The sequence below is a fragment of the Epinephelus lanceolatus genome, chromosome 2 (genome assembly GCF_041903045.1).
Source record: "Epinephelus lanceolatus isolate andai-2023 chromosome 2, ASM4190304v1, whole genome shotgun sequence".
Classification (NCBI taxonomy): Eukaryota; Metazoa; Chordata; class Actinopteri; order Perciformes; family Serranidae; genus Epinephelus; species Epinephelus lanceolatus.
In genome coordinates, this window is record NC_135735.1 from 21,941,382 (window position 1) to 21,957,348 (window position 15,967).

At 42.4% G+C, this 15,967-nt stretch overlaps 1 protein-coding gene across 2 annotated transcripts in view; it reads right to left on the bottom strand.

Moving 5' to 3' along the window:
* Positions 1-15,967, bottom strand: part of fam189a1 (family with sequence similarity 189 member A1) — a 159,645-nt gene that overhangs the window by 26,914 nt on the left and 116,764 nt on the right. Inside the window, exons 3-4 of one of the 2 annotated variants that reach the window (XM_033630164.2) lie at positions 9,671-9,781; positions 3,640-3,771 (exon numbers count right to left, since the gene is read on the bottom strand). In XM_033630164.2, the coding sequence (XP_033486055.1) occupies positions 3,640-3,771; positions 9,671-9,781 (243 nt within the window). Of the gene's footprint in view, positions 1-3,639; positions 3,805-9,670; positions 9,782-15,967 lie in introns of both variants that reach the window. The other variant, XM_033630155.2, reaches the window with a different exon arrangement.

Genomic DNA, 15,967 nt, shown 5'->3' on the forward strand with positions numbered 1-15,967 from the left:
TAATCTTGTGCTCTGGATATGCTATGTAATTTAGTGATGGAGGAACTATATGGCAGCTGCATCATGAGTTCATTAGGATCAGCGACAGCCTAACAGCCTATCTGAAATGGCCGAGGACTCTTGGGACTCGGCTATGACAGCTTCGTCTTAGACATAATTCAACACATCTGACCACTTTGGCACTTAATAAACGTTTACGGCACCAATTCCCATATCTGTTTTAATGAGCTATGATCAAAATGACAAATGTGCTTGATCTTTCCTCTTTTCATATGCATGCTTCATCCTATGAAGTCTTTTATTTGGTTATCAATGTTTTATAATCAATCAGGGTCATAAAATGAATGGATATGATTGTCGTTATCCAATAAAGGCACAGTAGCACATACTGTATATCATTCCTGCAGACACTCTGAGTCAAGATAATCTACCGAGATCATGCACTCGCAAACTACAGCCAGCCCAGGCCGGATACACACTGCATACTAAGAGGTCTGCCTCTTGGGGAAAGACAAATGCTGTTGCCATTCTCCACTTCCTTCCCAATTAATCTGCGACTGAACGCTTTCAGTGCTTTTTATTTTACGTTGTTTGGCTGTTCTCACATGGGATACATTGCACAGTGAGAGGGGGAACTTGGAGACATCGGTTTAGACTCAATGATTTCAGCAATTGAAAGACAATTATTTTTGAATGACTACTGACTTTTACTCAAGTTGATGATAACATCTGATAAGAGAAATAACAAGAGTGCTGTGGTAGAGTCTGCAGCCATGTTAGCAGCTCTGTGAGGCAGTGCTTTAAGATATATGTCAGCATCATGTTGGCAGCAGGTATAATGTTTACCTTGTTAACCTTTGTTTAGTGTGTATATATGTTATGTTTCATCCCTATATTTTAACTTCTGCGCCATTTTATTCCTTTTTACATATCATATATCAGGAGATAGAGCGGGCTGTCACTCATCGGAAGACCTGCAGTTTAATCCCCAGCTCCTCCAGTCCGTATGCTGAAGTATCCCCAGGCAAGATACTGAACCCCAAATTGCTCCCGGTGGCTGTGCCATCAGGGTGTGAGTGTGAGTGCGTGTTAAACTGAGCAGGCAGCACCTTGTGTGGCAGCCTCAGCTACCAGTGAATGGGTGAAAGTGACAAGTAGTGTAAAAGTGCTTTGAGTGGTGACTAGAAAGGCTATACAAGTTCATATCCAATTACCATGTGATTTCGAGATTACACCACGTTTGTGTTTCATGTGGCTCAGTCACATGAGATAAGCGAGGTCTGTATTTAACTCGAATTTACTGACATTATCCCCCAGATATGATGTCAAGGCTCTGCGTAAAGATAACAATATGACCCCAAATCACAGAGATGCCAGTTTGCACAGGACTAATATTATCATATGAAGTATAATTTGCTATGGAATTTCTGCTTGACAAATTATGGACAAGGCAAATTTGCATGGAGTTAAGATGACAGATGACCCCTGCAATTACTACAACTTACTGGTCCCCATGTACCACTATTCTCAGGCAAACAGAGATTATCATTGTTTTACTTGCATGATTTCCTTGTTATACTCAGTGCTGGGCAAGTTACTCTCACAGTGTTGGGGGTATCACGGTACAAAAGTAATGCGTTACATTTGCATATTATGTTTTAGCAGTAACAAAGTAATTTAACACATTGCTAGTCTCTATATACAGACTCTACATTCAGTGAATGTAGAATCTGTAGGCAAACCCCGGAGATCTTGCCTCCGGAAGAAGAGCGGAAGAGCCCTGGTTTCCGATTGTAGGCTGTTTGTAGTCTGCGTGATATTGACCAATCACGTTTGAGCCGGCTGCAGTTGTTGCCAGGTTAAACGGTCCGTGCGATGAACTAACGAGGCGGAACATAATTGCCGTCACTGCAAACTCTGAATCCATCGCAATGGTTCAGCATATTTACTTATATATAAAAGGAAGTCGGAAACGGAAATTCGCCTTCTCTGCCCAAATCAAACCGGAATGCCAAAAAATCAGGGGGCTGCCCCCAGAGGCTGTATCGCCATCTGCTGGAAGTCAGACGCCGAATACAGCCGATGGGTTCCGAGAATGACATATTACCAACAGGATTTCAGGTAATATTATTACCAGCGCCACCCCTCTATAATGTAGCGACATGAAGTGACATGACAACACACAACAACCCTCAGGGGACATTTTTTCTGGTGGTGCACTGGCAAAATTGGCGCAGTGTAGATCATTGTGGTTGAATGAAAAATTAAAATAATATACGGTTTATTTCGGGTGGTAGCGTGTTACGTGACTTTGTAAATGTAATAACATTACCTGAAATCCTGTTGGAAACGCAATATATTACTTTCTTACTAGTCTCGCTCACCAGACCTTTCTCAAGAAAAGAAAGGTCTGGCTGGGCCGACTCTCACTTTGAGATTGGAGAAAAAATCGCCCTGGCTGCTTGTACTTCTTTCAACCAATCACAATCATTCTGGGCGGTGCCACAGCAACAGTGCGCTTGCAAAAATATTGCCGGGGGGAAACAGGTTTTGGTGTAACACGCCCACAAAAATATCGCCTACAGGACGTGAACCATGGCAGAAAAATGGCTACATCCTCGCAAGATCAAACACAGCAAAAGTTAGTAAAGGACGTGTTGAAAACGGTTGAAAACTGCTACACAACCGGAGGTGGTAGGGCGGGACTTCAGCGGGTGGCTCGTTCCGCCCAATGAGAGGCTGCAGCGAACTTCCGCCCACTCAGACTACTTTCTTACTGCTAAAACATAATATATTTCTCTAACATGTTACCCCCCCCACACTGTTTACACAATGAGCATTATTGGAAGCAGCAGCAGCGGAATCAGATGAAATTCATCCTTAAGGGAACATGAATGTCTGGACCAAATTTTACGGCAATCTACCCGACAAAAACACAGGTCAGCCTCATAGTGATGCCAGAGGGAAAGTCTAGGGACAAGCATAGTCAGCAGACTTCATCATCTTGGGACTTTGATTGTCTACAAAATTTCAGCTGACTGGCACTGCCATCCCCTAGGGCAGTGCCAGAAAATGGAGAACTAAAATCATGAATGGTAATATCTGCAGAAGAAATTAAGTAGTTTGAGCATTTGTCTCCACACAGCTAGACTTCCATCTCTGGATTGCAAAAAAAACAAAAGCAAATAAATAAACACACAGAATTCAATTTTGCAAATCAGATTTACACAATTTGGTTTGCTGTTTGAATAAAACTGATTTCCTGGAGATGTCTCTCAGTCTGGATGGATTTCAAACAGTCACATGCAATTGTGACATGACATGAATTGTGGTTAAAGCCAAAGGCTGCATGAATCAACATCAACCGTTTTCGATGATGCAAAAGAAAATATCATGCAGCGATGAAAACTTGCTATGATGTAAAAAGCACAAGGATACATCGGCACTGATTCTTTGAACTAGAAAACCCAAACAGTACATACAGCACACTGTGTCCGTATTAAAAGGATTCTACAAGTTACCTCAACTTACCTGCAGTCTGAACACAGTGTGACTTATATATAATGTGTTTTTCACACTTGAAAACATCATCAGCTCTCACCATCAGCACAACACAAACACACGTTGACGCCTGCCCACCTTGAGTCGTAGGCGTATGGTGTTGCAGTCCCTCAGCGGATTCAGTTTCAGTGTCTCTCCCAGGTTGTTGCAGCTCGAACTCTGCTGCTGCAGCTCACAGCACACACACACTCCATCGCTGTCAAACTTGAGCTGGGGGGGAGGAGGGGAGAACACACATCCACACTCATGCATGCACGCCACATACACAAAAACACACACACAGACACACACACAAACGCGCAAACACACACACACAGACAGATGCACTGATCAGACCTGAGCTTGGTGTTCTGATGTGTTGTTGTTAAATTTAATTTGGTGGAGGATACACTCGATTTGAAGTGTATTTTTAGGAGAACACAGTCAAACAGAGAGACTAAACACATGTACAGAATTTATTGTGACCGCGCTGCACATGGCTGATCAGAAGTGTACAACAAAAGAAGAGTGGCTGTGAAATATGTGCAGCTACCCAGGGAGGGATGGAGGTAGAGCATACCTCTGCTATGTGTCCCAGATTGAGAGAAAGCAGGACATGAACCCAACAAGTATGGGTTAATTACATTGGGGAGAGGAGATGAAGAACGTTAGCATTTCAGTCACGACAGGGGGAGGGTCTCTGGGGAGCCACATAAAGCAGTGAAGTTGGTCTACGCGGCTGGTCCCACTTTTGTAAGGAGAAAAGCTGCTTCTGAAGTGGAAGCGGTCGGGTTAGTGGGTTGGTTGCTGGATGAATCACAAGGGGCGTCTTCCGTCATGAAAAAGATAGAAGACCCTGGCGCTGTAAATTCAGCTTAAAAAATCAGCTTAGCATCTCATTATGAAAATGTGAAGACTGAGTGTTCTGTGTCCAACTACTTCTGATCACCAGTGCACGGAGGAAGAGCTTAATACACTTATTTTGAAGCGCGCTCTGCTGTTTTCCATGTGTTAACACCGCTGTTGGAGATGCCAAGGTGTAGAGAGCATGTTTCTATCTGGTGAAAACCACTTGTGAAAAACATCTTTTAAAATATTAAAGGGGAACTACACCCACTTTCAAAACTCATATGTTATTCCTATGGTCTAAAACAGTCCAAAAATATTAGTAAGCATGAACAACTCTCCCAAATCAAAAGCTAGAGCGCTATAACTCAAAGTTATGATGTCATAGGGTTTAAAGTCTGGAGCAATAAATGGTGAAAGATGTTACAGATGACAGTGAGAGCAGCCAGAGGAATGTACACTACACACTACAATAGAATAAATCTCATTTGGATATAAAAAAGAAAACAAACATTCTGTGGGTAACGCTCCATTCATTGTCTATGGAGGAGCTCCAGACTTAATACTCTATGACATCACAAGTTTAAGACTTATTTCTCTGGTTTCTGGCTTTGAGAGAGAGAGTAGCTCATGTTCCCAAATATTACTGAACTTTCTTTGGCCATGGAAATAACATATTGGAATTCTTAATTTTGATGTTCCTGTTTAGGCTCCAATTAAAGGGTAATTCCATCAATTTTACTCAGAGTTCGGCTCAGCTTGTGAAAACAGTTGTGTAATATCTTCAGTAGCTCTAGAGGAACTTCATCACATCTGAGGAAACAACCCTAGTGATGTCATCAGGGCTTATCTTAACTTTGGCTCAGAAACTACGGCTCAGTCTCAATCCTAAGTGCTATATCATAGGAAACTGGACTTGCTTGAGTTTCTTGAAGACGTTTCGCCTCTCATCCAAGAGGCTTCTTCAGTTCTAAACCTCTTGGATGAGAGATGAAACGTCTTCAAGAAACTCAAGCAAGTCCAGTTGCCTACGATATAGCACTTAAAATTACCATGACCTGGATGACTGAGAATCTTCACCGACATGCTTAATCTCAATACACCCTTATCCCCTAGAACTTTGCCCTCCATTTTACATGCATATTCACAGCTAGCAGTATGGTGTCCCGACTCTTGCTGGGATAGAGGGGTGGGGTAAAGTGTAAGGGCTGCATGGCCCTCTAAGTTGAGGTTTATCAGAGGCACTTTCCAAATTGATAGTTACAAGAAATTTTCAGCAAGATGGCTGTATGAGCAACAAAAGAAACCTACAAATGCATTTTCTTTGATAATAAAGACTTTAAATATGATAACAATAGTTTGTCATATCAATGTATTATGGTCTTTTTGTTTATAACATAACAATGCTGATTAATGTGTGAGTCACTTCGTGACATATTTCCACGTTGCATTCTTCCCCTTTTCATGACATATGTCGCCCGTAATTTAACTTATGTCCAGCAGTGAAGTTGCTTGTTTTTCGCTCCTCTAATATCAGTGCACACTAGCAGGTACATAGGAGCATGGGTTGCAAACGTTAGCTTACAGAGCACCACTAGTTGCCTGGTAATGAAGCAGAGTTCTTTTTTTATTTGTTGACTTGTTGACTGATTGTGTGAAACTGCAGTTATGAACAAATTGCTTCTCTATCTGCATCAGAGAAATGGAAAAGTGTCATTATGATAATACCATTATTGGCATAGTTAAGTCTGTTTATTCAAACACCACCAATGATGACAAAGATGACATATCAGGGTCCTGAAGGGCTGTCCCATTTCACAGGGTAAGATTTCAACCATCCTTTGTAACTCTGCTCCGAGGGGCAAAAGTGCACTCAATACGAGGGATGGAGGTTAAAAAAAGAAATCTGTAACACAAGACCTGTGTATAAAATTGAGGTTATGGCGTTTGAAATACCGGGGCATTACAAGAGAACAGATGGTCTAACAAAAAGAAGCTGTTGGCTGCATTTTGGGAAATGAAGGATCCAGCGTTTTGGGGAAGGACTGATGCATCATTCACACTGTAGTACTTAAACACTGGATATGTGACAGATGCCATTCATTATGAATTTAACCTTAAAAAAACATGGCAGCATTGCCCACCATTACTCAAAGACTCAAACGTTGCCCAGAGGTACAATGTGGGGACATTGAGAAAGGTTAAACCTTATGTCAAAGTTGTTTTCAAATCCACTCAACCTGCTCCAAACTAAAAATCGAGTCATGCTAGAAAAGAAAAGAAAATAGTGTGTATATTTGTTCCAAACTGCCACACTCAAAGGGTGGGGGAAAAGCTGTTTGTCCATCAAACAAGCCCTCCTGATGGAGTGTGCTGGCCTCTCTAATGTATCTATCTGTGCGAGGGCCATCTCAGTCTCTGCTGCTTTGATATTGAGCCCTCTTTTTTTAAACTGTCTCTTCTGAGTCTAGAAACTTTATGGCGGTGCAATACTAAATGGCTGCAGTGCTTTCAAAAGTTGTTTATCTGTGTTTTAGCTATTTTCGATTCTGGCAAAGATGGATGTGATAATCACCAGCCATTAGTCACTAACAGACAAATAGTTCGGTTCACTTTTGATGCTGACTCAGTTCTGCAGCCTGCTCGGAGCAGAAGTGCCGCCTGTCAGCCTGCCATGTGTCGACAGTTATAAATTTAAATTCGGACTCACATGCAGGCGACAATAAACACATGCTTATTACTCAAAACAACAAAATTCAAGTCTTGGACCAATCTCAGGCTTTTATTTACAGGCTTATGGCATAGTCACTACATGTGTTCGGGATGACATGTCAGTTATTTGATCCATACCATGTGTTGTTATTTTGTATATACTGAGTATGTTAGGATGCTCAGCAACACCATCCTCTGGCAAGTTAGTGGCACTCTAGTTTTGTTGTTGTAGATGTTTTTAGCTCTATGTCGATAGCTTTTTAACTTACAGCAGATATTCATACATGAATGGATATATAGGAGAGTGTCAGTCTGTCTTTAAGAGTCATTAGCCCTTTTTAAATAGGAATTGTGCAAATTTGCAGAAAAGCCCAGTCAGTCTTTTTTCAGCATTGACAGTATAAAAGCAAAACCGGGGAGTGCTGCAAAATGCCGCATACCTACTTTTGTTTATACAGAATGCGCCTGCACCCATGGGGGGCGTGAGCAAGTAACAAAACGTGTAGCTCAGCGTGTGACGTAACCAGTAACGTGTGAGGGAAGCCGCGGCTGGTCAGTCCTTTGACAATTCTCTCGTAAGTCGGCCCGTTCCTCACCGTACCCGTCACTTGACGATTAATGGCCTCTTCGTTTGCGAGGACAAGGAGGGCACGCAATTCCTTGTCTCTCCAGTTGCTCATCTTTCCAGTGTCTGTCAGGTTTGCGTTTCCCTCTTGCTACTAGCTGCTCGCTAATTCCTGCTATCAGCTGTTTACTGTTAGTCCACCGCCAGTGGCTCGCACGTGCGGCGTCATCAACAGCTCCTCCCACAAGTCTTCAACAGCCCCTCCCGTTGCGGAAGGCTGCCTCGTTCTGTTTATACTAAAAGGGTTCCGTCAATATGTCTACCCTACGAGGTGGAAAATTGGGCACCTGTGTGTAGCTCTGTGTGTCTAAACACTCGCAGCTTGCCGGCAAAATGGCCCAACATTCGCGGAAAATCTAGCCATGTAAAAGGGGCTTATGGCACACTCATTTTTTAAGATGCAAAGGTGCAAAAGGAGCGTGGTCTCGTGAAACTAGACGACATAAGGCATCCATTGGTACCTAATGTGTTGGAAAATAATGCTCTAAAGTTAGGCTAAATTTTGCAGAGATACACCTGGTCTAGCTATTTTCAAAGGGCTCCCTTTAACTCTCACTTCAAGATATCTGAATGAAAATGGCTTCTGGGTACCCATGAGTCTCCCCTAAACTTAACAACCCTTCCTCCGGGTAAATGTTTTGTTCCTTACAATCAATGAACGCCTTCAAATTAAAGCTGTGTGTTTTAAGAAAAGGACAACCAGCCTATTTAATGAACAATGAATTGCCTAACACATGTATGAATACATAATACAGGACTGCTGTGGAACTCAAGGTGTTAACTGTACCAGTATTAGTCTATGCATATCACATGACTAGCAACATCAACTGTAAAATATGAAACCAAAGAATATCAGTGTGCGATTCCTTAACTCTTATATTGACATAATTTGCAACTAGCCTCTTAACTTCAACAGCATAAAAGGATTCCTGAAGTTCAGTTAGGGCTGTTGGCTTTGGTCTGCCATCCAAGATTTTCATTTTTCCCTGTGAAAAATTTCTGGGGGTGCCACTTTTGATGGAGCACTCTGAGCCTCAGGAAATCTACTTTATCTTTTAAGCCTTTATTTCTTAACATTTTGGCAAATCCACACCATGTAAAGTCAAGTCTGAGATACTGGTAGCACTGGAAACACTAAGTTTCCGTCTATGATTGTGTGATGTCTGTGTGTGTTATTGCTGGGAACAAGGGGTGGGATTTTTGATGTGTATTGCATCATCAGATTCAGACATTTGACATTGATCACCTCGTTACAATGCAAAGTTCTTTTGGGAAATCTTGGTCTTGGCATTCATGTGGATGCTACTTTAATGCACCACCCAGCGAAACAATATTACACACCAAGCACACCCCCTCAAGGCAACAGCACTCCCTGATGGCAGTGGCCATCCACAGTGAGGCGTCTGACCTGAGAAGGCAAGGACACGGGATCTCTGGGGGTGTACTGTGGTGTCTGGCACCAGGGCGTTGGATCCTTTGAGTCCCGTGGGTTCTTAAGTGGGGTACCAGCACGCCCCACTGATGCTCAATCAGATTGGGAACGAGGGAATGTGGAGGCCAGGTTGAGGCCTTGAGCTCTGAGTCATGTTCCTCGGGCCATTCCTGAACACTGCCATCAGGTAGTACCGATGGGACTGAGGAGGGGTACGTGGTCTGTAACAGTCTTTGTGTGGGTGGTGCGTGTCAGGCGGCATGAATGTCAGGACCCAAGTTTTCCCAGCAGAACATTGCATTGTAACAAGATGACTGACGTTATTCACTTCAACCGTCAGTGGTTTTAATGCTGTTGCTGATTGGTATATATTTAGACAGTATGAACTTTTTGAAGCCTCTCAAGCTGACAGCCTGATTAAATGACTCATTAACATGGACATCTTTTCGTCCACCCTTTTCGAGTGCCGGGTATAAAGTTGTAGAGTGCACGGGTTAATGTCCAGTTGGTCTCACCAGCTGACAGTCCTCCAGAGAGTTGACCAGCTGAGCATTCTGGCAGGAGAGGATGGAGCCCGCCAGGTTTAGCATCACACACACAGCTGACAGCAGCATGAAGAATGTGATCTGTGACAAAGAGAGGGAGGAGAAAAAAAAGAACGACATCACGTCAAAAAGCTGCTGCTTCAACATTCACATCTTTCTGATACCGCGTTTGAACGCAGCTGTTATACAAGAGGCGGTGGCGCGGAGCACTTCTCCAATTGCTCGTCACTCATAGTGATTTCAACAGATCACCAAAGAGGAAATTAGCACTGATGTCAGGAGAAATCAATAACCTGTTCCTCCACAGAACTCCAGTCTGACGGCGAGAGGAATCATAATCACAGAAAAGCTTTTTACGCGATGACATAAACAACTTATTGTCAGATGGAAATTCTCAACCTGCGGCAGGCTATTTCTGTCTTCCTCGACACCTGAACAGTTGTGTTACAGCTAATGTCTTTCAGTCGCTATAAAACAGACACACATGCACACACACTAACACCAGTCTCAACAGAGCTGATATTTCTCCATGCTACAAGCTGATAGCGCTGGCAGTTTAGGCCTAATGTACTTTCACACCGAAGGTCTCCTTGGCCCTTTTTTCTTCAGGGTAAAGGCTTCTTTTTATTTCCTGGCTGACAGCCCCGTGGATATCAATCCCCTTAACAGAAATATGGCTACCATTTCTTGTACTTTAAATTACAGGTCAAGCGCAATGGAAAGAGTTTTAAAATTGGCAGCAGACAACCAGCTCTCTCTGTCCAGGAAACTGCAAACACGGCACTATCATTTTCTGCACCGACTTTACAACTCTTGGTTTTGTGGGGACACGACGTCTGCGTTTCACAAGCTCATAATTGATGAATTTAATTAAAAATCACAATCACTGCCTATTTTGCTTCCACAAAGAAAAAACCCTGGAACGGTATTGGTGGAGGACATAAAGGGCACTTGCAGGAGGAGTTTGACGGCTTTAAAGGTTATTGAGAACACACATACACAGATGGAGAGGAGGAGAGGAGGACCAGGGGGCGGAGAAGGGAAGGAAGTGGAGGTGGCATGTAATAAACAGATGGAGCGATAAATTTAAGTGCTTTTCACCATGGCAGAAAATTGAAAGATTGAGAGGCTGATGGGCAAGCTTTATTTATTTTTATTTATTTATTTATCCTTTATTTAGTCAGGAAGGTTCCACTGAGATACAAGATCTCTTCTTCCAGAAAGTCCTGGTCGACGCAGCAGCATGAGCACTTTCACATAAAACAGTTTCACATTAGGACGCATTCAGTGCATAAAAACAACACAAGGGAAATGGTAAAAGAGGAGAGGCATACAGGCCGTACCTGTGATATTTAACACATTCCACCTAAGTAAAGGATTATATAAAACATGGAGGAGCATCTCTGGATGGAAATCAGAAGAAGAGAGAAGAGCGACGCAAGTTTTAAACAATCAGACACAATACAGACAGTATTGGAGAAGAAGAAGAAGAGAAGACAGACTCTGTAATCCCATGGTTCATCGGTGGTGATCTGATTAATAGTTTGTTTGCAATCATGTGACTATTATGACACTTTAAATTAAGACGGAGGGCAGGAAGTGATAAATCCATATACTGCGTGAACTGGAAATAGAAGAACGTAACTATGTAAAAGGGTCGGATGAACCTACAGGCAGCTGGTATCATCAGAAAATGGAATGTGGATGCGATCCATACAAAGCGAAGGAACTTAAATGATTTGTGTAGTGTGGAGTGATCATCAATAAAAAGTTATCTTCTCCTCCTCCTAATATTACTAATGTTACACAATAGCTGATGAAAGAGTACAGGAGTCTAATGGGCTAATAAGTCTTTCATGTGCGGTTCAGCCCACAACTGAAACAATTGCCTTCTTGTTTTTGGCCAGGTGAGACAAAGTAGACTAACAATAATGAATGTAGTTACCATGACATCACCCATTGGTTTGTGCGCTCCCACTTTGGGCCTCAAGTTGAGCAATTATGCCGTCGCCATCTTAGTTTTTTGGAGCCAGAAGTGACCATATTTGGAAGAGGGGCAGGCGCTGTGAAGGAGCGAGGGATGGACTTGACTGAGAAGGCGAAGATGACTAACGCAGAGGCCCAAACTTAATTATGTTTTATGTATTATAACTTTAAGCCTTACTAAAATTAAAATGGGTGAGTTATACAGTTGTCATATACTAGGAAATTAGACATCGAGGCGAAAACTGCTTTTTGTACCAGGCTGTAAACATTTTCATTTCTGCTGTAAAGCTGGTATTTTAACATGGGACTCTATGGGGACTGACTGACATTTGGACCCAGCCTCAAGTGGCCGTTCAAAGAACTGCAGTTTTTGGCAATTACGTGTTGCCTTTGTTTTTAAGCCCCGGAGGATGCCACTTGATTTCAGCTCAGTGCATGGATGCACCACAGTTAGGCTAACGTTACTAGCTAACATTAGCTAACATTAGCCACTATTCTCTACCTACCAGGTCAACTGTTCCCAGAGGTCTGGCGAAACTATTAAAACACAGAGAATAAGTTGTGTTTTTACAGCACACTGTTACTGCATCCAACTCGAGGCATGCTGAACACAATGGTTTAATGTTTACACTTGAAATTAGTTGACTCCGCTTCTCCATACTAAAGAAAAAGGGTTTTGATCCACATCTGCTGCTGTTTCTTGATGAGCTTTTCTATTTATTCTCCGTCTACATCAAGTGGCCTTTTTTTTTTTTTACTAACTTGATAGATTGGCACCGTCATAAACAACGCAAATCATAAGCATTTGTGCAGTGTTGTGGAGGGTTTTTTCTCCGGTTTCTTTCTGCCTGCCATCTGGACAGAGTACCAATGTATGACATCACATGCAAAGAAGCTATTAGCATTTCATTTGAAATATCTGGTTCTCTGGTTGATCAGCTACACGAGAATGCGATCAAGCCGGCAGAGGTTTTGAATAGTGGCCACAGTCAAATCTGCAGGTGACATGACACAACTTGGCCAAGACAGACTTTTCGATATACAAATTATATCCGCTATAAATATCTTAAACATACATCTATGAGCCGCCAAGATTTCTTGTGTGCCATCAATGTTTTTGTACTACAACCCAAAAACCTGAGGAATTCTTTTTAGAACCAAGTGACCATTGATGGATGACATTTTGAAACACATTATCCAGAAATAGGATGATGTGGCAATCATCATATGGTGAGATTTTCCATAATATTCACCAGTTTTCTCAAACTGAATCATAAATGAGACTGCAATAGAGGGGTTCGTGCATCTAAAATAACCTTTATCAAACTAACGAGCAATATTCGAACAGACCAGCAAAGATCAGTGAGCGAGCTTTACCTCCCCAAAAAGTCTGGAACATTAAGATCCTTTGCTTCCACTTTGGTGTAAATCATGACCTGACTTATGAGCATGAATGTATTGTTTTACCTTTTTACCTTTAATAAAACCAGGAGTTAAAGACTCATTGAGACTAAGAATCGCCTTTTTAAGAGTGTCCTGGCTGAGACAGGCAGCGGCCAAATAACATGGTTGCAGATATAAAACAAACATATAACAATTCAAAATAAAACAAAAATGGAAACTGTGAGAAATATGCAAATTTTACCGTCATGACTGACGACCTTCTGTGTGATGTTATCTGACAGCGTTGAATCGGGGGACTTTTCCAGCATTCCCAAAGCTATTTAATTAAGCTCATTATTGAGTATGAAGGGGGAAATTTCATCTACTTTCACTTTGGGGAGACTTACTTGCAAAATCATAAACATTAAAGATACATCCTAGAACACATATACATAAATGTAAAGCTCCCAGTTTCAGCATCATTATTAAACAGTGGATCAAATGCTGACTGATGAGACTGATTGAGCCACATATAGGCAGTATATTACCAACATTACGGAATCACTTCACATATCAACATGACTGAATCAGATGTTCTGTCAAGTAAATTTAATTTGCATTTGAAAATTGAATCATAGGGGCTTGTGGGGAATATGGTACACCGTCACCTTGACAGAACACTAATTTCATTTTATCGATGCCGCCGTAAGCGGCAGCCACGACTGATTTTCTGCACACTTTGATAAAATTTGGAAGTGCTGATGTTTTTCACGCAGACTGATGGGATCTGTCTGCTACCGTGGCAAAACAGAGATGGACCATATAAATTAATATGGAGCATCTCTTCATTCATAGTGATGAGTGTTTTTGAAGCTCGCTAACGGAGGTTTGTGAAAAGCAGCAATATCACTAATGCAGGGATGTCTTTGGACTTTAAAATCATCAGACAACTTTCTGCTGCCAACTTGGATTTATTTCCTTTCATGCAGGAAACAACAAGCAAAGCCGAGTGCTCTGCGATGTGAAAATTAGATGCAGAGGAATACTGTAACTGCTGATTCTATAATATCCAGAGAGAGACAGACTTTTGTCATAACATCCAGGCTGGCTCATATTGATTACTAAGTGTGACAGTAATAACTTTTTCAGCTCTGCAGAAGTGAACAACAAGCAGAGAGCATCGTCATTAGTTCACGTGGGAGTGCAGGAGCGTTTAAGTTGAATGGTGCCATGACAATAACTATCACAACGAGGATACTGTAATGCACAAAGCTTTGACACTCTCGCTCTGACACAAAGGCCATAAGTTGTATTTTAATGAAACCTCTCTGGATTTGCATCGTCGCCAGGCGAGCCAGTCGGATACAATGCTGCGCCTCAAACAATAACCAGCCGCAATTCCAACTGAGGAGAAAACAATCTCTCTTTATCAAAGCTCCAGTGACTGCCGGAGAGCGCTGCAATAGTATCACACTACTTTAAAGGATATTTAATTTTTTGTTGTGTGCATTTGCATAATTGTCATAGGAATCTGTGTCAGATCTTCCAATTACTCTTTATTGTAATCTGCAGCCACAATGAAAAGCACACAACCATGAAACAACAAAGCCGATGCCACCATGCTGATTCAGACATACATGCTGGCAGAATTATGGTCCTATGGAACAATGGCGGAAAAGTCCCACAAGAAATCCTTTTGATATGCAGACAGTTGTCTCCAGGCCTGTGTGACCCGGGTGTCACCTGTGTGTCCCCCACGGTTTCTCTCCGCTGAGCTGATTGTCACGCCTGGACCCACATCGATGCCTTCTCATTACCATGTAGGAACACATAGCACCGTTTAGCAGCTAGTCATTAATTACTGCAGCGCTGCCCTCTGCATGTCAAACAGGTAAACACACACGCGGTTAGCTACGCACGCACCGCTCCGTCGCGGCAACAGCTGAGGCAGATTTACGCCACGTGTCATCATCACATCGTTTAGCGCTCACTGCGGAGGACAATACACCACAATATAATCACCATTCATCTCCATGACACACACTCATACATTACGATATGAGACCCAAGGTTCAGGAGTATCACTGTAATTCTCCATAACTGTCAGTGAGGTGAAAATCATTTGGCTTTAGTTTGCCTCTTACTATCATTCATCAAGCTGCAGTAGTTCTTCAAACTGCAGGGGAAATGGATGGTGTTCTGAATGGACCACATACAGCACGTGGTGAAAGCACAGACTGGTGAGAGTTTTGTTCTTGTGCACTGGAGAGACGTCGTTAGGAGGGCTGCAGCTAAAGAGGTATAATCTTAAAGGCGCCCTGTGGAGTGTCTGACCACTCGTAGCATTATGGAGCAATTTTATGACTTGTTTGTTTGCTCTCATGCACACAATCACATTACTCCTCTGATCCACAGGTGGTGGTAACGTGCCAAGAAACACAGCAATCTGTCAAGAGAAGCAGGGAAGAAGAAGAGTGACTAGTGCTAACTTGTCAGCCCAGTCGCAATATGAAAATGTTGGTATTAGTCTTTTACGTATCAAATCAACATTCGTACATGATGTAATATACAAACTGACTTTGTTAATGGGAGGTGGTGGGGACGATGGATGATGTGTCATCTAGGTAAGATGGCTGCCAAGTTGTAGCCAACTGTTTGAGACCCACAAGCAAAACCGGTTGTGTTTAAGCAAGTCATTGCTGTGTTTGCAGTGGCTTCATAGGTTCCAATTGACCCTTCACTAGTCCCGCCCCAGGACGCAGACTGGCCAATCATATTGTAGAATCAGGCCGGCTCAGACCAGGGTCCGACAACAACTCAGCTGTGCTCCATTGACTCTAATGCAATCGTTTCAGATTTCCTTCATTTTCAGGCTGGTTTTGTGGATTTGGAGCTAAA